Source organism: Meleagris gallopavo, chromosome 3 (genome assembly GCF_905368555.1).
Source record: "Meleagris gallopavo chromosome 3, MGAL_WU_HG_1.1, whole genome shotgun sequence".
Lineage (NCBI taxonomy): Eukaryota > Metazoa > Chordata > Aves > Galliformes > Phasianidae > Meleagris > Meleagris gallopavo.
This window is the reverse complement of record NC_139406.1, coordinates 42,947,526-42,971,791: the sequence shown is the minus strand read 5'-3', so window position 1 is coordinate 42,971,791 and position 24,266 is coordinate 42,947,526. Positions and strand designations below refer to the sequence as shown.

The 24,266-nt window shown below is 37.5% G+C and overlaps 1 protein-coding gene across 4 annotated transcripts in view; it reads left to right on the top strand.

The window, feature by feature from the left end:
- GNAL (G protein subunit alpha L) overlaps positions 1-24,266 on the top strand; it is a 178,389-nt gene that overhangs the window by 117,050 nt on the left and 37,073 nt on the right. For all 4 annotated transcript variants that reach the window (XM_085220750.1, XM_085220753.1, XM_085220752.1 and 1 more), the window contains one exon: positions 2,136-2,233. In XM_085220750.1, the coding sequence (XP_085076876.1) occupies positions 2,136-2,233 (98 nt within the window). The remainder of the gene's footprint in view (positions 1-2,135; positions 2,234-24,266) is intronic.

Here is a 24,266-nt window from a genome sequence, read left to right as displayed (position 1 = left end):
GGGAGGCAATTTGCAGGCAAGTGTACTCCTCTGCAGTCGATCGGTACATTTTAATGAGGTAAGTATATTTGCTCTGTTTTATAGGATTTGCTTTGGACTGGAACTCTGGAAGTCATTTTAGATAGACTGCTTTGAGATACATTGGTCAGGTGGAAATATTTGAAGCATATCATATGGAAGCTGTGTATTTGCAACATGTTTGTAGGATCTTAAAAGCGGAGTTATTTTCAGCAGAAAATTGTCTCTTCTTCAGAAAAGATTTTTATGGTAAATAAAGGTCATGCAAAGGATGTAAAAAACCAGAATGAAGTTAGAAACTGCCATAGCTGTTTAATTTCATTCTTCTACTTAATGTATTTATTCACTTCTACAGCCATCTCTCAATCCATGCCATACCATAAGAAAGGAAGTTTTCACGCTAGCATCCTTGATCTCTTTTCATCCTGTAGGCTGCCAGAGGCTGAATGGAACCATTTTTTAGATGCAGAAGTATTCCCCTCAGGAATGGGAACTCCCACATGCTGACGCATGACAAGACAGGGAAGGCCAGGCTGTGCTCAGGTCCTTTGAGGGGAACAGGCTGTAGTTGCCTCACATGGCCCATTCCACACAGTAGGACAGCCAAGTCCTTTTGCCTTGGTACCAGTGCTACTTGTGCAGGGCAATTTCTTTCAAGCAAAAAGGAATTGCCTGTGTTTAGATAGAGATGCCAGCAAGCAAATGCATTCAGTTGATGGGCTAAATAGCAAACGAAGAGTGGAAGAGCGTTCTGCATTTTCTGGAATTTCTCATTTTGACTTTGCGCCTTTTGCTTTTCCAAATCTTTTGTTTGTTTGTTTCTTCCAGCAGTGTTATCTCTTACATTTGTCCATTTTGTCCTACTTATTTGGTTTGTTAACTTGTCCTTTTGCGGGCTTGTTTTTGCTTTCTTTCTACTGTAGGAACAGAGAGTTCATAATAGCCATAGCCTGTCTTCAAAAGGTGAATCTGCAATGTTCAAAGTAATCATTACATAAGTCACTAAAGAAAGATAAACATGTACTCATCAGGAGGAAGAAATCATTCAAAGGGCATAATAAGTATCTATCTGTCAGTTTTCAGTCATGCTTCTTATTTTCTTCCAAGACTTTTTGTGCAGATTTTTCACACCTGCTTTAGCATCTACTTTTCTCTAAAGTTCAAAAGCTCCTGAAAAAAAGCTTTCAGAGAAAGACTTGGTCTCATAATAAAGGAAAATATAGATTCTTTGGTTTGTCCAACTTTGTTTGATTTTAGAAAGATTTAATACAAAACTAGCCCTCAGCTTTAAAAGGAGCGGGAGAGCAGGAGGCTCTGCATCCAGGGCACAGGGAGTGAAGAGGCTGTCAGTCAGAGTTGGACCCATCATTCTGTGCCCGTGTGTTTTATACAGCTGAACTGCAGCTTCACGATCACTGGGGATGGCTGTGGTTTCTCATTCACATAATTCTGAAATAAGCTGGTCGGAACATACTTCTGGGCTGGGTTGCTTGGGATAGCTGGGAAAAATATCTTGTGCCAGGCTCAGAGGAAGCGGTGTTGAGCAAAGGCTCTGAATTCTTGCAATTAAATTATGTTGCATGAGAAAATACTGAACAGCGGAGAGTTGTGTTTTTCAGGAAAAATTACACAATATTTTTAAAGTTACAGGCTCCTTCTTCCTCTGAGAAGCTAGTGGTTATAAGCTGAACAACCTTTTGCATCACTTTCCTCCGCTTTCCATTGCAGAAATTTAAATTCATTTTAAGACTAAGTGAGCATGCTTCTAGGTAATTTTGTGTCATAGAATCATAGAATGGCCTGGGTTGAAAAGGACCACAAAGATCATCTAGTTTCAACCTCCCCTGCCACAGGCAGAGTCGCCAACCACTAGAACTACTTACACTAAATTTTACGTATGAGTTCGTATGAATTTTGAAGACTGTCTTCATTACATACCATGTACTAGAAACTGTCAGCAAACTGCTAATAAATGCTTCTTTCCTTTTCTTCTTAAAGCTGTAATTTATCATTCTGCATTATTAAAAAGCAGGAAGGTTGGGAGAAACAGCAACACATCTAGGTTGAGGATTCGGAAGATTAAAAATATTCTTATTGGTTTTGTTTTCAATTTTCAGGAATTCTTTGAACATGCGAAAAAGCTCTGGGATGATGAAGGCGTGAAAGCATGCTTCGAGAGGTCAAACGAGTATCAACTGATTGACTGTGCACAGTAGTAAGTGTTTCTTTTTATTGATTTAATAGCCAAGGATGTAAAGTTTAAAAATATTTTTGTATTTGCAAGATCTAGGAGTTTTGGAATGCAGCAGTTAACGTTCTAATTCTAATTGCTGGTTTTATGATAGTCTATCTTTTTCATACGACTAAATCCTCTGCTTCTCATATTTAAGTTTACAAAAGCTTCTGTGAAAGAAAATATCAAAGAGTTTTAAATATCTGTATTGTTTGAAATAGATACGCACAGAATCATTTTGATTTAAATGATTCAGCTTTAAGAATTCAGAACCAATATAAGGAAAATGCTGTGTTTTAAATTCTGTGTCTCAGGCAGTGCTTGAAAATAGCTGTTTTTCTTTACATTTCACTAAAACTTCTCTGCTTTTTACCAAACAAGATGCATATCTGCATTACTATTCCATCTCTAATGTATACTCTTGGAAAAAGATGATAAGCAGTATTTCAGTAAAGTTAGTATTATGTTTGTTTTTCTCACCTTCATATACATAAAGTCAAGCAGTACACCTGTGTGTAACACAGTAGTGACCCCTAAACAGGTTTGTGTGACTGCTAACGTTCTGAGAAGAGATGTATAGAAGATTGTGAAGGTGCAAATCATAAATACATATAGTACATTGATGAAAGTAGATTAGTCAGGAAGTAGTATGTTAACATGCCAGGACTACAGCACTCTGCTGTCCCGGTAATAACTCAGCTCTGAGTTAGACTTCAACCAAAAATACACATTTCATATGAATAGCTATTGCGAAAATGTATACTCTTAGAGTTGCTCTGTGATTTAGGGTTTTCAGAGAACACACTCCAGTGTGTTATGATTTGTCTAATTGGCAGTATGGTCAGTAACAATACCACAAGTCTGTTGTAGCACTCAGTGTTTTGTTTTTCTGTCCTCTCTGCTCCCAGTGCCTAAGCTCAGGCAGAGAAAATGGCCTGTGTAGCTAAAGGAATTGTTGCACTCCTGCCACAATGGGGAATTTTGGGGCTGTGGAGAGTATTTTCTTTTCCCTCGTACCAGACTATTTTGGGAAAAGAGAAGGATCCAGTGATGATTCATCAGCACATGGAAGCAAGGGAAAAATGCATATGTGTAGGAAGGAACTCATTTGACCTCAGTGGAATGAGTTTACCAAAGCTTGGGCATTAGCCTGGCAACGGTCCAGACTGACAGAGATTCCGTATAATAACAATAATAATAATTAAAAAATAAAAAAATAAAAACCCACATAGAAAGTTGTCCTGAGTTGTAGTCAGTGGGTTTTTCCTGTGCCCTTGCCCACTGCCTCCATGGTACAGAACTGTGCTATGATTGCTGGAAAGTCTGGGTTGATTTTTTGGGCTGTCTATCAATACTCTCAAGTAAGATCTCAGAACAATAAAATCAAATAATGACATATATTTAAGGTAAATGGATATAAAGCTTTCTGTACTGATCAGTAAATGGATATAAAGCTTTCTGTACTGATCAGTAAAGACCCATGTGGCTCCCAGTCTTTGGAAAAAGAGCCTTAAAGAACCAGCCAAAGACACTGTGGGTTTTTTTGGTACTGTGTTTCCCTTTGAAATTGCTTAACTTGCTTCCCTTGAGTTGCTTAACTACAAATTTTGACAAGAAGAAGGTTAAGTCTCATGGCCTGTTCAAAAACAAAACACAAATTCTGAAAAAAAGTGGATTTAGAATGAAGTCCACTGTCCTGAAACATAAAATTAATTTTTTTTTTTTTTTTCTAAAAGCTTGAACTAAGATAGTTGTTTTTTCTTTCTACATATCTTCTCTATCTCTTTCAACTGACTTTCTTTTGGTGGAGTCATTCACTGTAGTAGTAAACAGGACACTTGCATAATTTTCTACCTTCAAGATGATTTATGAAATAGCGTTTAAATATTCCTTGAGCATATTTGTGTTTTACATTTGTGATATACCTGAAAATGTGGCAGATAAGCAACTTAACCACATTTTCAAACCTTCACTCTTAGCACAGAGACTTGAAACTCAGGAGTACTTGTGTTACTGACCTGATCAAACAACCCCTTCTCCTGGGTGCCGACAGCTGCCCCTCCATTCCTTAAAAATTAAAATGGTACTAAGATAGTCAGCAAAAGAGATTGTAAAGCCATCATGTATTTGCTGCATGCTTGTGATTGTATGTTGTACAACAGTAGTTGCTTTATCCAAAAGAATATCGTTGGGCTCTGGATCTCATTCAGAGTGGTGGAGTGATTTAGTCTTTTTGCTGAAGTATATTAGAGAAGTCTAGGTTAGAAATACAGTTCTCATGTGTACAACTGTTTTGGTATGTGCACACACATAATGGGACAATGAGGATGCTGTCCTTCTGGTTCAGTGGGACAGGACGATATATCTTTTATAACCTGTCCATATAATTATTTATAACTCCATTTAATGAGTGGGGAAGGAAAAGAAAAAGAAGAAAGTGGGCAAGGAAGGTACTGCTGATACACATGCTTACTGTGGGATTTTTAAGCATCTCCATTGTTTTCATCACATAGACTATGGGAGAAAGCATCTCAAGCTCTTAGCTAAATCCCAGTCTTTTACCTCGTGTCACGGGAAGAACATTATCAGTAGGTTACCACTAATTTCTTGGCTTTAAAAACAGCAAAACCAAAAAAAATCCAGCTTGGACTTAAAAATATATTTGGATTACAAATTGGATTGCTGACTTAAAATATTGAAAAGTGTTACTAGCATACTATAAAGTCAGTGACACAACTTGGTGACTGTTAAGTGTATTTCAAATTCATTGTATTTTAAAATAGTTTAATTTAGCTGTGATACGGAGCTTCTTTGTCTTTAAAGCTTAACGTAATTTTCTTTATTGCTCTTGGAGAAATACTTTGCTGGACAGAGAGGTACTAAAAAGACACAAAGACGAATTCTTTATTTACATTGGGCCTGAAAGTTGCTTTTCCTTGATCTTTAATGCCTCTTTAAATTACCAAAATCCTGGTCCTCCATGGAAATGAAAGTCAGTGCCTGCTTCTCAGGCCATTTTACTATTCTGACATGACTGCTCCATACATCTCCACTTTTTATTGTCATACTAGTACCTGATGTGGTATATGCAGCAAATGTGAAACTGTGACCCAGGAGACCTTGTGCTCTAACATGAGTAGATAGATCGTAAGCAAAGATCTGAGTTGTTCTTTACTGACTACAAGTGTATTTAAGTTACTCTTGGAGGGAAGCACTACTATCAACCTTATTTTTCCTTAATGACCTTCACATATTTATTTCTTCTTGATTGATACTGTAACAGTGGCAGGTTATTGTTTGCCTTGTCTTCTGCCTCGGTATTCCTTTCAAGTTAAATTTCAAATTTAATTTAATTTTAAAAGTTGATTTTGTTTTGTTGGACTAAGATCCAGCTTACCTAGACTTCAGTGGGTTGGTTTTGTCTGTGATAACTCTTTTGGCTTGCTTCAGTTAACTTCAACTTATTTAAAACTACTGTGATTTGGTAAATATTCACAAACTTTATATTCAGCAAATTCTAGTTTTGTAAGGGATTTTCAGATTGCGCGTGATTTAGTGAAGTGTTGGCACTGAACTGTCTAGTACGTATACTGTAGACCAAAATATTTTCACAAAATATTTCATGTCATTCTGGAATAGTTTCCTAAAAACTGAATAGTTTTCTGTAAGATTAATGGAAATCCATCTTTAAGGATTTTATCTTCTACATACTTGTTATTGAAAAACCAAATTTTATTGTATCTGTGCAAGAGAACTGCAAAGCAAACTGCCTTGAATATAGAAGTGATCAACAGAAGTAAAGGTCTAGGTATGATGACCTTCATTTACAAAAGGAAAAGTTGATGAGTTTATTAAATTTGTTTGCATCTTCTGAGAACATTAATTCTGAGCTTATGAAGAAATATAAAATTTTCTTTTTCGATAGCATACCTTGCAGTAGAGTTGTAGGTTTTTGTTACCTATTTGTTATTATACATGCAAGAGAATAACTTTGTTCTAATGCTAGTGGTTCTACTTTTAAAGTCCTCTTTCTTCGCTGTCAGCTGTACTGTGCATTAATTGGTGGCTTCTTTAATAATCCAGGAAAAGCTGTTGAAGTTATTTTTGACTTAGAAACTAATATATGGGCCCAACGATAGCAGTGAAGTTAAAGACTTCTGTGGAATTCTCTCTGCACTGGAGAATACTGGGGTCTTCTGGTCTGGTAACATACTTCTGTTGTCTTGCTAAAATAAGAGTTAAGTGATCTTGGTTATTACTCATGTCAGCTGTTCAGATGACTGGGTAAATTTGGTTGCAGAGACATGAGGTGCGGGGATACTTAGAGCACTTAGGCGATATCAGGGAAAGGTAGTGATTTGTAAAGCAAAAGAGTAGGCCAGAATTAGGGACAAAAAAAAACACAAAAGCAGAAAATCTGGTTATCTTTCTAGGTCACATACAGTTTGCTCATGGCATCTTTGTTAGGAAAAAAATAACTACTCTTAGATTTATTAGAGGGTTCGAGAGTTTAGTTTTATCTCATTGCATTCACATAAAATAACAGCGTGTTTGTGTACATGGGCATGTGGGTGGCTGTAGCTTGAAAGGTTGTATGTACTTTTGCTTGCTGTGTTTCTCTGTTTAAGAACTAAACGAAGAGATTAAGAGAATACTGCTCTGAGCCAGTAGTTTATCCCAGTTTGCTCACTGATCTTCTTTACCTTATAAAAGATGCCACTCCTGATATACTCAAGTGTGAAGGTCTGGATTGGTCTCTGTGCAAACATTTGTGCTATTGAAACTTGATAATGCAAGTTCTCAGACAAGCAAACACAAGGGATGTGAGCTTGGCCAAAGAAAATTGATTTTATATTTGAGCTAATATACATGCAAAGGATACATCTCAAGTTCTTTTTTGTTTATTTGTTTTTTGTAATTATTATATCTTTGAGAATGGTTTCAGCCAAACTTTGGGGCATCTATCTAGGCATTAGATGAAGTAATTAAAGAAAAAAATTGTTTGAGTTATTGTTCATAGATTCAACTCCTGATGTGTGAAAACTTTGTCTCAGCAGCATATCTAGAAACTAAGCATACCTGTAAATTACTGTGCTCTCTTCTAGATATAAGACTTAATCATTAGTATTGGATAAAGTCATCTCTCAATTCCCTCTTGCAGTCTGAGGTCAGAAAGCCTACCTCATCATTGTTTGTCTCCGTGTGTCTTTTGTCTAGCATACCACTTGAGCCTCGTTTTGTTGATATGTACACAGACTACATGCATGATGGTAAATACAAGCATTCGGGTAGTTCATATACTTTCACTTTGTGTGACTTCAGGATTTGCCATTTAATGCTATTTCTTCTAGAGATTTTGGTAGAATTGGCTGCATCATACTCCAAATTGGATTTTACTAAAGCTCTCACACAGAGGTCACAAACAGGCTGCGCTGACTCAATGGTGGCTAAATCCTTCCTGTTGTGCCCTCCCAACACCAATTTCCAATGAATCCAAGCCACTTGCAACAATTCTTGATAATTAACCTTTTCAAGACCAGGATGGTTATTAGTTACTAGTTCTATCTCCTTTGAAAGTTCCATACACAGTAATAGCTATCAGTGTCATAATGGCAGTGTCAGAATGGCAGCAAGCAGCTTTTCTTATCTGATAATGAGTGAGGCTTCAGCTTTCCCAGCTTTGGTAGTCAAATAGCAGAAAAGGTGTTTTCTGTCATCTCAGTGTTTTTGTTTGTTTTAAAATCCCCACTGCGTATAAGATTAAATTGAGGGACTGTGCCCTCCTTTGTGTATTTTTTCCCATGCGTCTCCATCATCATACACCGTTCAGTTCTGCCTAATTTAAGATCATTGAAATGTGAGGAAGAATAGTGCTTTGTGCACTCTTGAGATCTGAATTGAAAATTTGTACAAAAATGCTACAAACTGCTTAATATTTTGCATTAAACTGTCACTGTTGATTGACTGTATCAGTTAGTGGCTGATTGTTGCAGTCCATCAAAGATTTTTGACATATCCCATGTCACGTGCCTTTGTTAAAGTAGGTAACTGGAAATTGAGTTGGATCTGTGTGTTGTCTAGCAGGTCCCAGGTTTCTTCACAGCACTGGGTTACAGGAGTGATTTCACCCCCATTTTGTGTTGCTGAAAGGTCTTAGAGCCATGTCACCATCATTTAGTTTCCCCAGGAAGATGGCCAGAATGAGGCCAGAGGAGGCTGAACTGGTGTGCTTGCGTAATGCATGGCAGAACTGCAGCAGAAAATACAACTGCAGTTACAGCTGAATAACAAACTGTTGTCTTCCAGATTACATAGATATATTGTCTGTCTTCCAGATTACATAGATATATTGTCTGTGAAGTCATTAGTCTAGCAGTCTGTTTTTAAACTGACAAGTGGCAAGGATGAATTATCCAACTATCTGCACCATTTAAGGAAAAGATGTTTAGGAATGTAAGTATTTAGTTTTTGTCCCTGGAACAACAGTATGGTATTCATGTGTGATGTCATCATTTGAGGGAAAAAAATCCATAATTCTTTCCTCTTCACTTCTGTGTGTTTGGAATGATTTTGGATGCACCTGAGACGGTGTGCAACCTACTGTGGGGAACCAGCTGGACCAGGGGGGTTGGATGATCTCCTGAGGTCCCTTCCCACCCCTACGATCCCGTGGTTCTGTGCTCACTTCCAGCCTGCAGCTTGAAATGAGCAGCCTGAGCTGGCAAAGTTCTTCTTGCACTCCTCGATGACTGCCTGTTTTCAAGATGCTGTTGTGCTTCTTTGTGCGCCTCTTGGAAAGGCTTATTGAAGGAGGAGTGGACTGATGAAATATGGCTGCTAAAATCATGCATTTGTTGTGGAAGTGGAAAGAGCAGAGGGAGAATGGGAGGGGTAGAGAAGGATTATGCAGGTTTAAGAGGTTCTCCTGCGCACCAATCAAAGAGATGTGGTTGGAACATTTTGTAGTGCTTTAAATGCAATTGTAACATTTATTTTCAAATGTACCAGAGTACGACTGAGACTTCAAACTGCTAGCTGAAACATGCTTTTCATTGGCAGGTTAGAACAGCTCTGAACCCCTTCCATCTTTGCTTTTCATTTTTAATACAATTTCCTTCATCTTAATGCAGATGTATGTATGATAGATTGAGCTGAACGCATTGGTAGTAAGCTGAATAGTATTGTTCTTAAAACTAGCCATTCTTCTTAGATCATGTAATGACTTTTTAAATATAAGACAATACTTTTTACTTAGAGAAAAGATGAGAAGAAATAATTGATGATAAATGTTTAATTCCTTGTGTTACTGAATTTTTGATAGTGATATATGAAAACTATAATATAATTTTCTTCCATCTAAAGTTCACTTTTGTTTCATATATAGACAATTAACTGTGATTATGAAGTTACTTCATTTTCTTTCACTCTCAATCGTAAAATTTCAGTGTTTAAGTCAGAGGCATATTTTCTTTGGTTAATTGATGAACACGTTTTCTCCATTTACATTATTTAAAGTATAAACCTCAACCAAACAGTGAATTGTTGCTTAATGATAGCAAGGGAAAAAAAGAAAAGAGAGAGAGAGGTTATAATTATAGAATAGTTGCTTTAGCCTTACTGATGAGTCTTCTAAACAAAGGTGTTTGCCAGACAGGACAAAAGTCGTTCAGCAGAGCGTAATGCTCGCATCTTTCACTGTTTTCTAAATAACAAACCATACTCTTGAGAGGCAGAGTTGTGGTTTCTTAAAATATACACTGGGAATTTTCTGAAATAACCATCTCATCTCTTGTGAATTTTTGTTGTTGTTCTGCTTTTTACTGCCACTCATGAAAAAACGGCGTCAAACTTAACCAATACCATCTACATTTTGTTAATCTAATTCTGACTAATGTGACCATGATCTTATAATAGTATTACTTAGAAGTACAAAACTGTGGAGAAGCAGATGTAAAAATGCCCAGAATGCCTTTGTATTCCCCGTTTGTACGAAGTATGAAAATAACAGTCTCCAGTGGGGTGGCATGTGGGACACATCTGCCTAAATTAGCCATCTCAAGTAAGTGATTTCTATTCCTAAAGAAAAAAAAACTTATATATTTCTCAGTTGAAAAATATGAGCAAAAATAGGTTATAAATACATCACTCTCCCTGTCTTCTGAATACGATGCATTATTTTTACTGTTAACTAATTACAATTGGAGAAGCATTTAAGCAGCTCAGAATGGAATGCTCAAACATAAACTAAACTGTACATTTTCCCACATGCTTCTGCATGCATGGCAATGTTTTCTGCAAGTGTTAGAATAGGCAGAAAGTTTGAAAATGTAAGGCAGAAAACCAAAATATGCCTTAACCTCAGTTTGAGGTAGTTAATATAGTTGTACATTTTATCTTTTTCTCCTTTCACAGATAAATAAAACATCCAAATAATTTGAATTTATTTTATGTCGCTGGTGATAAAGAAGTGATTGGTTTCACAAGAATAAGCAAAAAAAAAAACCCTCTTAGTAAAAGGGTTTTTTTGCCATACAGAATATCAGAGAGTTTTCTCTTACCTGTCAGAGAAAGCATTTCTGTCAGAGACAGCATTAAGTATTGATGTGCACTGATTTTTGGAGTTACTACAGAAGCATGAAAGTATTTTTTTTTTTTTTAAGATATTTTATTAAACATTCCTGGATTCTTATAAAAAATATAGCAAAGCTGACTTCTGTTGAGGAAAGTGTTCTTACCTGCCCAGTCAAAAATATTTTAAGTTTTTCTGGAATCCATATTAATGCTTTTCTTTTTTTATTTTTCCAGACTGTTTGCATACACATTGTCAGAATAGATGCAGAGCATATTAGTCCATCACAGCAGTTCAGTCCCATTTGGATATATGATCCCTTTAGTGAATTAGAGTATGGCAAAGAGATCTATCAGCTGAGCTCATCTGCATTTACTTTTCTGTCTTAGCATCCCGTATTTAATTTGGAGATATTTTTTCCATATCCCTTCTGCAGAGCTGAACTGTAGACTTGCGGAGGTTTGTATGCATTAACAATACACACTTCAGGCATTTTTAGAGCTTGAGCAAAACCTCCGGAAGAGTCAACGCTCTTAGCATCAGCCTCAGTGTACAGACTCTCAAAGTACTAATTTCCCTTAACACACAGAAGGAGCATTCTGATGCATGTATTTATTAAAGAAGCTGTGTTTCCTTTTACCATAACTTACAGGATTGAGGTGAGGTGGTGCTGTACAGCACTTAGTCACTGAGCAGATACAGTGGGCCAGTGCAACAAGTAGCCATGCCCAGCTTCAGGGATGCAGAGAGGGGAAAGGAGGACTTCCATGTAGGATTGGATTTCACTGAGGTCTGTCTTGTTTGAATTGTGTGTATTATCTACAACATGAAGTGTGCTTCAGATGTGTCAGTGTGAAATAATTGAATTGTTAAAAAGCAGGCCTTGAAGGTTGCCTTGAAAGTTGATGTCTACCTAGAATACAGATAACTACCAGTACAGAGAATCTCTAAAACTCACTATTCGCAGCTAGCAAATCAAAGAAACAATAAAATTTATAGTGATTGTGCTGATGCAGCTTAGCTCTTGAAGTCTTCATTGTGAGTCATTGCTTGGTGTCAGTACCTCAAAATTTCTTCAAATGAAGTCATACTGCAATTGTTGGTTATCTGGAATCTGCATGCAGGATTTTTAAGTGCATCTCAGAAGGAAGTTGTATGTCATTCTGTCAGCTCCAGTGTTGTTTATGTGCTTTTCTTGGTTTAGGACTGCTGCAGTGTGCTCATGGGAGAAAGAGTAAAGTATGACCAAAGCCAGCTTTATTATACTTTAGAGAGCATTGAGTCACTTATATTTATTACACTTCTCCAATTGCTGTTGATTGATATGGAATTTAATTTGATCTGTTCGTTTACGACTCGTTGAATGTATGTCTTCTTGATGGAAAAGATTAGTTGCTTAAAGAACACATTAGCTTCTTAATAAGCTTATTATTGTTTAACACAAATGTATTTTAGATCTTTCTGTGAGATTTTCTCTTTTTTCAATATTCTCTAGAGAAAAGTGTGTTGCATATTCTGTTGCCTTAAACCTAACCCACTGTGAAACATTTGTTTACATAATAAATATTTAATAATACGGTTACTTTATAATAACCTGTAGTTGAATGTTTAAAATAAATACCTGTAAGTTGAATGTTTAAAAAAGAAGAAGGAGTGCTAGCAATTTAATGCTGGGTTACATGGAAGCTGTCAAATTGCGTTTATAGTTGGGGTCTGACTTTCTTTAAACTTTACAAGCATTTTTTCACTTAGAGATGGTCAGCTTTTCTTTGTCCAAGTAGAAAGTTTCACGCCACAGGATCACAAAAGGCCAAAAGACGTTTTTCTTCCATGGCAAACTACTCTCAGATCAATCCCTGCAGACATGGACTCCTCTGAACTAACGTACTTCCTCAGCCTTGTTTATGTTAGGATCTACAAGAAGCCAGGGTTTGGGTGGTGATGTTTTTCTAAGTTAGTGCTACACCAACAGATTTGAAAATAGAAAAACGATGGAATGCAGGAGTTAGGAAATAAGAAAATACAATAAAGTTTATACTGTGTTGGAAAAATGTAGAGGCTAAGCCCCTGTGCATGAAAAAGAAATTTTACACCTCAGACTAAACCAAGATGGAGACTTAGTATTTGTCAGTTTGGTTGTAATCCCAATTTTAAGGTAAGTCAGACTGAGAGACTAAGAGTTTAACGGTGTCTCATTACTTCTAATAATTAAGTTAAATCTAATTTTGTTCATTTTAATACAAAACAACAGTGATACTGCCAGAATTTTGAAAAAGTTTATTTGACTTCAGAGAAACCATTTCAGTTTGTGTCTGTTGTAAAAGTATTCTTTCTGAATTCGATTAGAAATGTTTGTTGCAATCGTGGCTTTTTACACAAAGTTAATTTGAGTATAAATAAAGCAGTGGAAAAGAAAATATGTGCAGTAATGTGTCAGTCGACTTCCTGTATAATTGGCACACCAAATAATTGTCTTTGAGAATAAAATCTGCAAATGTTAATTTATGCTAGGATTGGTTCAGAAATGAGTGTTTTCTTCATCTTACACTCTTGAAAATTCCTCATTTTGCAGTAAAAATAAAAAGACAAGTGGTCTTAAGCAGTTGCCTTTGATACATAAAAAGACAAATCTTGAAATCAGTTGTCTAGGCTTTCTGAGGGCAGACATAGTCTCCTTTCATGAATGTTGCAGGGGAAGTTGAAGGGTATATTTTTGTTTTTCAAGTGCTTTATTGCAGAACTGAATTAGAATGAATATCCAGATAACACTTTAGTACATTTTTCTGGCTGAAGATTGATGACACATGTAATGCTCTTCTTGACTCCCTTCCTTCATCTCCTTCGTTTTTTTGTATGTATAGAAGAAGCCATTGATGCCTTTCCTATTTTTTAGAAGGCTGTACTTGAACTTGAGAAAACGTACATTCCGGACGTTAGCATTCGGAAAGTCTGATTATACAGATTTTGGATACTTATTCATTAATTAAATCTCTTTCCAAAAACTTTGTGAAGAAATGGGTGTAATTCCTTCACTTATTTACTGTCACAACTATGCCAGACTTGTATTTGCCAATGCTACTGTGTCAAATTATTTAAAAATAGGTTGTTAATGAGCAGCAGAGTGTTAAAGAAAGAGTACTGTAGCTGCTAGGGTTTGTTCTATTCAGGGAAAACAGAACTAAGCTGTGCTTAGGGAGGGTGAAGGAATTTCTTTATCCAGTGTAACTTCTGTCTTCATTGAGTTTGTTGGCAAATTGCCTTACGCTGTTAAGATTTTAGAAACTGTATTTGATAAATGTGTCGTATACTAGTTTTTCTCCACTAACGTATTAGATTCTGCTTTGAAAAGTTTTTCTCTAAAGAAGGAGGTACCAGTTTACAGATATTTACTGCAGTGAGCAAAATTGGCAAACTTGGTTATACGGTAGTCACAGTAGCTCAATGTCAATGTTTGAGCATAAATAAAGGGAGAGAAGACAAATGTAGTCACTACTTTTCCTCCAGTTTCATTTGCTGTTAAGACATGTGTAGATGACTTCTTAACTTGGATTATACACTGGTTATTCAGCTCACCTTGTCCTCTGCAGTTGGTAAGCAGCTGATGTCTGTAGGGCTGTCACTGTAAGGTGAGAGAGAAGAGATTGCAGTGCAGAGGGAGTGCAGAGTGCACGTCTGTTCCAATCAGTTCCAAGCAACAGAGTCAACAGTTTAGGTTTTTGACCTGAAAATAAGGTAAAAGTAATCATCATCAAATTACATTATGTAAAACTGGCAAGGGTGAGACCTCTCTTAAAGCATATTCAGGAAAATTGTTTAGCTTATTTATAAACACACAAATCTCTACATCTGGCAGGGAGCTCATTATAATATACAGAATGTTGAAAGAATGATTATATGATGATTAAAATTAATTTTAGGAATGCTCTTTCATTAGTCATAAAGAAGCCATGACTATTTAGAGGGTGGAAAAGGAGAAATAAAAGATCATAGGTGGGCAAAGATAATGAGTACAGGATTCCCAAGTAAGGCAAAATTAATAAAACACCACTTATTTTTAGACAGGAGTGAAGTCTTAAGGCATTGGAACTCGCAAGTAGTCTCTTAGGTCTTTTCAGTGAAGAAAGAATGCTAAATGTAAGGGACTGCACAATGACAGGCTTTTTAAGCTACATCCTGATAGAAGTGAGCGGAATGGCCGTGGAAAACAAACAAAAAGACAAACAAAAAATCCTGAAAACAACCCAAGAGAAACTTTGCTAGGGAGATCTTCTGTTTCCACACAGTATGAAGAGTCACAGTGCAGATGACTGTTCAGAAATGTGAGTAAATATGCTGCTGCATTCCTAGCAAGGAGTAAGCATGGCTAAAAGGCAGTTAGAGTAAGTGAGATTAGCATTGTTATTGTGAAGTTATCATGGATTTAAGGAAGACCATGAAAACTGAAATAATAAGGAAATAATAAGGAAATAAAAACCATTGACAAGAAGCTTTTAAAGAATTACAGCAAAAAGTAATATTCTGAAGACATTCTGTGAATATCAGAAAGGGAGTAACTGAAGAAGTTCCAAAATATTTAATCTTTTGAACACTTCAGTGCATGTGATGAGCTTAAAACAAGTGTCTTTCTCCCCACGCAAGATTGGTTTCTTTATCTCACCCAGCTTTGTTACTCCAGAAGATAATTATCTTCTGTACTAGGTGTTGGAGGCGTAACTGCACTTCTTTATGGAGGGCAAACTGAAAGACTTCCCCAGTGAATGGTCCCACTTATATTCTGCCTTTAATAGAATTGATTGCAATCTTTTATTTTGTGGACCTCAGAGCACTGGGGAGAGGTTCCCTTCTAATCAGTGTGTTACTGTCCACTTTGCTTTGAAACAGTGCATGAGACAACCTCAAAAAATGGACAAGATCAGTGCTATATAGATATATCACTCTGTACCCTCACGTACGTTGTCAGGTGTCCCTGAAAAGCTATCAAAGAGACTAACTTCAGCAGAAGACTGGTTTGCTTTCCCCAGCTCCTTTCAAGTTATGAGTTACTGATGTTTTTCAGTTTTACCCCTTCAAATAGAGACAGAGGCATCTCCTGCTGTCATGGTGCTTTGAAGAGATTTCAGCATACAATCTGTTCTTACTCTGTCCTGTGTGAAGGACTGCAGTATTACCTTACACATGTGCAACAGTTACTGCAACACTGGCTCAAAGTCTTAAGAGGAGGATTTCATTTGCATTGTCCTTTTTATCTGTTCTGATGCGCAGATCTCTGACTTACCTGTGGTCTTGATTCAGATTACAACTGCTTCTTTTTTTGTTTGCTGACATTTGGATTTCTCTTCCTTCTCTCCACCTACTAATAGAATCTGCAGATCCACTTCTTTGCTTTTCCCACTTTTGTTTGTTCATTGTTTTATTCTTGACAGATTGACCATTTGCTATGATATGGCTCTTGAGATGGTAATGTGTCAGTTTGGTCAACAGTGAGGTTCACCTGCCTACTTGGAGATGTAAAGGTGACTCATTTTACCTACTATTCCCAAGCTTCCTTTGACTTTGAAAAAAATGATTGTATACTTTCTATTTTATGTAATTTCCATATGCAGAATACAGGGCTGTAGGTTCAGAAGTCATCACGTATCTAAAAACTACACAGCACTGTATGTTTTCAATGAACTGAAAGCTTTACATTTATACACTAAAGGAAGTTCTTAACTGTATTTTCTTATTGCATCTTGTTAGGGAGCAAACCATTATCTGACCCATCTGACCCAAAGGGTAAATTACCTTTCTATTATTCAATACAGTTACATTTTTCATAATACTGCTCATAATACATTAGATGCCTTTTTTCATTTTTCTGTAAAAAATATATTGGTAAGAGTCTGTTTTCTACATAATTCTCATGGTTTTCTGCACTGAAAATGGCATTCTTTTCCATATATGCAGTTCTGTGAGCAAATGTGTGTGTGTTACAAAACAGGTGATACAGAAGATCCCAGAGTCATGTCTACCAGAATCTGCTACTAACTTGAGAAGTTAAGGGGGCTCTGAAAATAAGCTGCTTTCCTTCCTCCTACCCACTTGCTGCTGTACCTGATTGGTAATGTGCCCCTAATCCCTCATTTTGCCTTTCAGTCCTCTTCCACTATACCAGTATCACCCCAAGACACTGTTTGGTCTCTACCTCATAGGTATTGAGCAGGCTGCAATTTATGTATTATATAATATAAAATACTTGTATTTATGTTATGTATAACATAATCTATATCCAGTATGATGGGGTGATGGTTTTCGGAGGAGTATGCCAAGGTGTGGTATTAAACCAAGTCTGCAGTTTCACACTACAGTCAGATAATGTCAGACGTTCTGCAGACTTGGAAACAAAGTGCGACAGTCTACTAACCTGTGTATTTCTAGAATATTTTCCTTCATTTCAAAAACAAAACCAAAAAAAAATCCTTCCAGGTCACTGCATGACTTTCTGTCCTTGTGCAAAATTAAATTAGAGGTAAACTGTCTTTGCTTTCTTGGAATGACTGTCCTTGTATTGCATTGTATTCTGTTTGCAGAGCTCAAGGCTGATATTTTCTCTGACAGTGTAAGTTGTGTGATTATGATAAGGTAGAACAGTGGAAGCTGCTTATTCGCTCTTCTTATTCCGCTGTCAGTTTTACAGCAGGCCTTTTGGTAAACCCATTTAGGGAAATTATGCAGGTTTGGGGATCTTTTGGCAATTTCTTGTAATATCCTCTATTTGAAAAATGGGACTACAATGAAAGCGTTCCTCCTTTTTTTTTTTCTTTTTTTCTTTTTTTTCTTTTTTTCTTTTTTTCCTCTTGCTTTCTCTTTTGGGAATCATGGTGTGTTGCTTAGTATGTATAATGTTGGTAGTTTGCAGTACAGTTAGTTGTGTTCCTAAGGATCAGTCTGTAAAGGCAGTACAATGCACAGTGTTGTGAATGGCTTGTTGTCAGCACTAGTTAAAGCTGCTGTGACAAATGGACAGTGGAGGGGGAGGAGGAATTATTTTACAGCTAGGAGAACTACAATGGCAGTTGTATTGGGAAATCAATGTTCTCTTGGTGGCGTGTTTGTTTTTTTTTTTTATTGCCCAAATGTCAGTGTTTCTCAATAGCTTGCTCGTATGAATAGGAGTCAAGGGAATTCTCAATGTCCAAATCATAGAGCGTGTGCTATTGTTTGCATTCTCCTCAATTTCTGAGCTGCTCACAGCAGGCTGTAATCATGTATCATGCTGATTTTTCGTCTCTGTTATGCATTATTTCAGTTTCTTCTGACTTTTGTCTTCCTTATTCACACAGAGGAAGCAAAAGGGCAATCTAGATCAGGAAAAAGTACTTAGAGCTGTAGCTTGACTCTGGATAATGTGCTGTTTGTTTTGCCTCAAGGTAGTTCATCGTGTCTTTTGGCTTACCTGTCTGTGAGAAAGTGTAGTGCCTTCCTTTAGACCTTGTAAAAACTTGTCCTATGTTTGATATTAAAGGTTATTCTGAAGGAGTCATAGGCTTTTTCATTACAGTGCAGTCATAGGTATTGGTTTGTCTTTCTGATTGCTGTGAAATAATTGTCAGTGCTGCTCTTTGCCAAAGACATCATTATTCTGTCTAGAAATTATCAGTACGGCTTTCCTTACTTCCTGGAAGGCGTTTGGTGCAGTACAGATACAGATCTGGTCCTTCTCATTTCCCTTTGTACAGCACATCGAATGTAGCTAGTTAGGACTGCATTTCCCTTATGCATCAGGGGAAGGCTGAAAAAACAGTAAAGCCTCCATGTCTCCCAGAAGAGTTTGTGTTGTGGTTGTTTGCTGTAGATTTCCAGGTATTCAGCAGCCTGGATAGAAAGCTACCATTCAGAGCTCTGAATTGTTGGATACAATAATCTGCCTCCCAGAATGAACAACACTAAATAATCTGTAGTTGCTGCATTTAGAATAGATACAGGAAGGTGTCTTTTGTTTTAGTGCATACAGCAGTATTTGAATTGAGTGTTCGTCTATAGGATTGACTGCTAAGATTATATATGCTATTTGATTTCCTGATGATTAGATAATATTACGATCTCATCTGCCATCTGTCTGTTTCAGGCTTGCTAAGCAATAGACCCAAATGGGCTGTGCTTAGCAAAAAGGCTTGCCATTTTCTGAGAGGTTTTACAGGAAGAGGAGTGTGGAGCTGAACTCTTTATACAGCTATATTGATATGAGATTTCTTCTGAAAAACATTTTTCAGAAAGGGTTTTCCTAGAGTAGAAAAGGCCTCAGAGAGACGTAGTCAGTGATCTGTCCCACACACAAGCTATGCTGGGAGAGACTTCTTGTGTTCTTACCAGCATAGCAGCCTCCTTGTGTTCTCACTTAATGCAGCCAGTGCTGCTGTGCTCTTGTGTCCAGCAGTTTGCACCATCTACTGCAGATGGGACAACAAAACGGAGTTAGAGAAGAAGAAAGAGAGGACTTTCAAAAAGAGAAGAATCTTTTCATAAGTTTTTTGAAAGCCTAACGTTTAAGCACAAATGATTTTCGAAGCTTTTTAGCATAGAAATATCATTTCCTTAAGTTGGCTCAGTATTCTTTCCGTTTTTTACAGTGTCCCTTGTTTGAGCTGACCTTTTAAAAATCTCTTTTGGGTAGCTTTGATTTTTTTTATAGGGGAATTCATTATGATGTAAGAACACAAGTAGCATAGGACTTCACTGCTATACAGTATTTCATCCTCTTAAAGTAGTTACTGTCTTTCAGTTGCTTTTGTTGGTAGTTGAAACCTGCTTGTAAAAGATCTGCATCTATTTGTGATGGGAAGGAAAGCAACAAATAGTAGTAACAACTCTTAACAAACTTATTTTCCTCTAGCGAGGCTTATACTCTTTCCTTTGTCACACAGTGAATAGTCCCAGTGTAAATCATGTCTGTATTTAAGGTTTGCATGTGAACAGCTTCCACAGTTATCACGAGATTTTCAACTGCCCTTGCTATTTTTACTCTGGGTTTTCCAACTGATATTGGAGACACTGCTCGTGTGCTGGCTGATCTGTGTGTGTGTAGCAGCTTGTCCTCCAAAATGGATGCATTTCTGTAAATTCACCTCAACTAGAATAAATTCTGGGGGCCAGGAAGTGTAGCAAGAACAGCAGTATGTTTGAATTATACAGTAGCTCTGTATGGAAAATATTGATTGCACATTACACATAGTTGCATCAACTGATATCAGTATAATTCACATGTATGCAGTGTTTGTGTTCAATAAATGCACACCAATCCCCAAATTACAATAAAAAAATAACTTTTTCTGTGTTGAGGAAGGCTAACACCAGTCAAACTTCAAATCAATTCCAGAACTCCTTCCCCGCCCAACTAGGTGCAGGTGAAGAGACGACCCACGGCAAGCCTCTAAAATTGGATGGATTTGGTCTCTCTTTCTCCCAACACTTGAGCCCAGGACAAAACAAGGTATGGAGCTGCGAACCATACAGCCTTTTGCCAGCTCCAGAAGGTGGAAAGTGGTTGAATTCATCTCTGTATTCTATTGCTTCATCAACCCTTGCTCTGCAGCAGCTGTCCTGGTGGCCACAGGTCCTGTTTTTTGGCTACAAGCTAGATCTCACAGTGTGCAACTCCCTTGCATCAGTTAAGGACTCCTGCACAGTAGATTATTTTTCCTAAGAAAAAACAATCACTGAAAACTTGTCTTCTTGAGAAGTACAACTTCACATGGCATCTGGGAGGATGCTTCCTTTCTTTATGTATAGGGCAGCCAAAAAGTCGTGGTTCTAAAAAAGTTGTATCTTTCACAAAGAGAAAGTACGAGCCCAGTCATACCGAAGTTAAGAGGTCAGGGTTGTTTTTTCTTCTTTGTGCCTTGTGTATGAACCAGAACTGTAATGGGTGAGAAGTAACAGCCACCTCTCTGAGGAGTTATGAAAAATATTGGCATGTGGTGTTAAGCCGCTTAGAAATACAATAGCACAAGACAATGAATAGGATTAGAGAAATGTGGAAGTTTGAAGAACTGGGGGCAGTTGTTGCCTGAATCCACCAGCGGATCTTGTTCATAGGGGAAGTTGGAGGAAGGCTAGCAATGAGTACTACTTTGCTCTAAAGGAAAAGGGCCCAACAGAAGGGAGCTTCAGATAGCAGCAATGGGCATTTTGGTCTGTATTTTTGGTACAACTTAGACAAGGTTTCTAGAAGTTTAAACCTTCATTTGGGGCTCTCTGTTTGTTTTGTTTTGTTGATCTGTTTTTATCAGCGCTTTCCATGCATTCTTCTTTCCTTGACTTTTTCTAGCTGTTGCTCCAGAGCAGTATACTTGCATTTTAAGGTTTTTTTTAAACTTTTAGAAAAGTAGTTTTTTCTTGATTCAGAATATACCATTTTCAGTAATTGCTTATCGGTGTGAAGCTATTTCAGTTCACTCTCACACTTTTACTTACATCACCTGGCTTACTAATGAGGCAGCAGATACAATTAACATTTTAAATGTTTTTTTCCTGACTAGAAAATTTGTGAGTTTTATTCTGAGATCTCTTATAACATTGCACGTGCGTTTTGAAGAATACGGTAAGGGCAACACTTAAATAACACTTAGTATCTGGCAGCATCTGTCCTCATAATTGTCTGAGATTAATGTTGTAAAGCTGAGAAGGGCTGAAAGCCTCGTGCAGTTTGTAGTGTGTTTCTGAAGGTGTGGGTTAAAGATGTGACCTGCCCTGTTTAGCTATAGGTAGGTAGGAAAATGGTTTTTAAATGCTTCCTGTATTACAAATCATTTCAGAAGCAGGGGAGAAATAAGCAAATCCGAAATGTAATCTGGCCATACTTAAAATTTTGACACAATTATCCAGTACACAGTATTAAAAACTGAGGAACCCTAAAAGAAGCAAGAATGCCTTTAGAGATTGGTATTTACAGCCATTTTCTTTGCCTTTATCACAGTCACAGCTTATTAGCTGGGAATCTAAATACAAAATCAGCTGAATATACACATTGCTAGGTTATCTCATTTCTAGCTGCCTGCTCTGTTTATCAAGTCCTTACGTAACATTCTGAATTACATTAAGGTAGGGCCGAGCTTTGTATTCCCGTGCTGTTATCCTCTCACTGATAGGAGAGATGAGCAGAGCCACGTGTAGTGTGGTTGCAGGGATGGCTGCCTCTGCTCTCTTGCCTCTCCTACGCTCAGGCTGCACCACGTCTCCATTTTGCTTTCTAGCAGTGGGAGCGTGGGGCTGCGGGATGCTGTGCTGCAAGGCAGTGTTGGTAGGATGGAGGCACAGAGCTGAGGCTGGGGAAGCAACAAGTGCCAGACTGTAAACATTGATTTGAACGCTATCAAACTGATTTGGGTTTGGAGATAGATCAGGGATTTTCAATTTGTGTTTATAATTAAGAATGTAAACAGAATTTAATGATTAAGTGTGCTCTACATACAAAGAGAGGCTTTTAAAGCTCTGATTTGAACTCTTTACAAATAAAAGAATTGTGATAAAGTAAAAACAAAAAGGACGCTGCTGCTAGCATTAAATCATCCCATTACCTCACTCACTTCTTCACACACAGTTGCGTACAGAAACACTGCTCCGGAGCTTCTATCTTTCATTCTTCACTTAGGCTCTATCCTTTTTCTGAACATGTCTCCATGTGATGTGTTTTAGTTTGTGTTTTTTCCCCTTTGGAGGGATGTGACAAAAGGGTTTGTCTAAAAGACAAGTTGAGGCTAATGATTGTCTGTTCGATTAAAGACCTTTTAACATTAATTCACCATAGTACATTCTGCGTAAATAAATTGATACAGACTCACTGTGACCATTACTTAATCCTTAACTCGTAAGAAGCCAACTGTAGCCAGCCTGAACTGGTTTGGGGATTTTGTTTGAGTTTTTTGGTCAATAAATCATAACCTCTCATGAGACTTATGAAAATTCCTTTTAAGCCATGGTAGTTGCTATGTCCCTACTTGGATAACAGTCGAGATAGCAATCCTTAAATTGATAGCTTGCAAACGGACTGCTAAATTTGTGCGGGGAGCCTTTCTGGACTAAGCCAGTTAGTTTATTTGCTGTTTTTTACAAGATTAAAGCCTTGAAATCTCTCTATACTTAAGCTGCTGATTGCTGTCTGAATTTCCTTAACTTACAAGTTTGTATCTAAAACAAAATCTGAATCCCAATTTCCTTATCATCTTCGCTACTCACTCTAAAAACTTTTAAAGAAAAACAGGCCTTTCTTTTCAGTTCTGGAATTTGTATTCATCACTTCAGCATTCCAGTCTTCAGAAATTGAAGCTGTTAAAAACTATTGCTTTAACACAGCCACCAGGCTTGGGCCATCCCCATTCCAGATCCCATTTTCACTTGAAACTAGCTCCAGAGCAGTGCTGTTGTAAATGGCTACCTGAAAAAATCCAGATCAACGAAACAAACTCCTGCTTTTATAGAAAGAAAAGTAGCCTCTAACTTGAATTTACTTTGGTGTTTGAATTCTGAAATAAACCTGGATGACGTCAGAGAAAAATATAAGCCCGGTTTGTGTTGGGGTCAACATGTGAAGTATGGTTTTGTGCAGAAGCAACTTTTGTGGCAAAGCTTGTAAAATCAGTATTTCTTGAAAGACATACTTTGGTCTTTTATGGCATGGTGAAGGAGTTTATACCAAGCACGTGAAAGCTGTAATAACAGACAGAAGCTTTGTAATTTGAGTGCGATTTCTAAGATAATTGAGAAAATAATGGCAGCATTTTCCCTAAATAGGAACAGGCACTGGTAGTCCTTTATAAATGTTCATTCTGAATTCTAAGGATTTTTCATAGCATGGTCTCATCGTCCTACGTTTTTAGTTGTTAGTAATAAACCGCCTTAGAAATAGACGGGACATATTAAGCATTCCCTTTTTTCTTCCTAACCGACATCAACGACAGGCTCAGACTGAGCACTTTCAGCCCTGCGTTTCATGATGCTGAGCGAGATTAGCAGCAGAAGCTGCAGAATCGTCCGTCGCTCACCCACTGCGAGGGGCCTTCTTTTCTGTGAGTTTCCATAAATTAGATGTGGAGCCAAAGCAAGCGGAAGCTATTTTTAGTGCAGCAGCACTGCAGAACAGAAGCTGGCGGAGCGTCACGTGTGTCAGGCTGAATCAAAGGGAGTATCCCAGCAATGCGCTGTAAACAAAACAAGGGCGCCGTCAGAAAACAAGCTGCAGCTACCTAAAGAACCCAAATCAAAGCCTCACGCTAGGAGCAAATGCACTGTGTTTCTTAGGAGATTTTTCTATTTTGAAAACATGCAGGCAAAATAATGATAATGCATTTCCTGGTATCCCATTGTCTCACTTGATGCAGTTCTTTTCGTGAGGCATTTTGTTTAGAAATCTGTTTTTTGGCTGTATCTTCTATGAAGTGTAGTTGCTGTCACAAGACACGTAAGCATAGC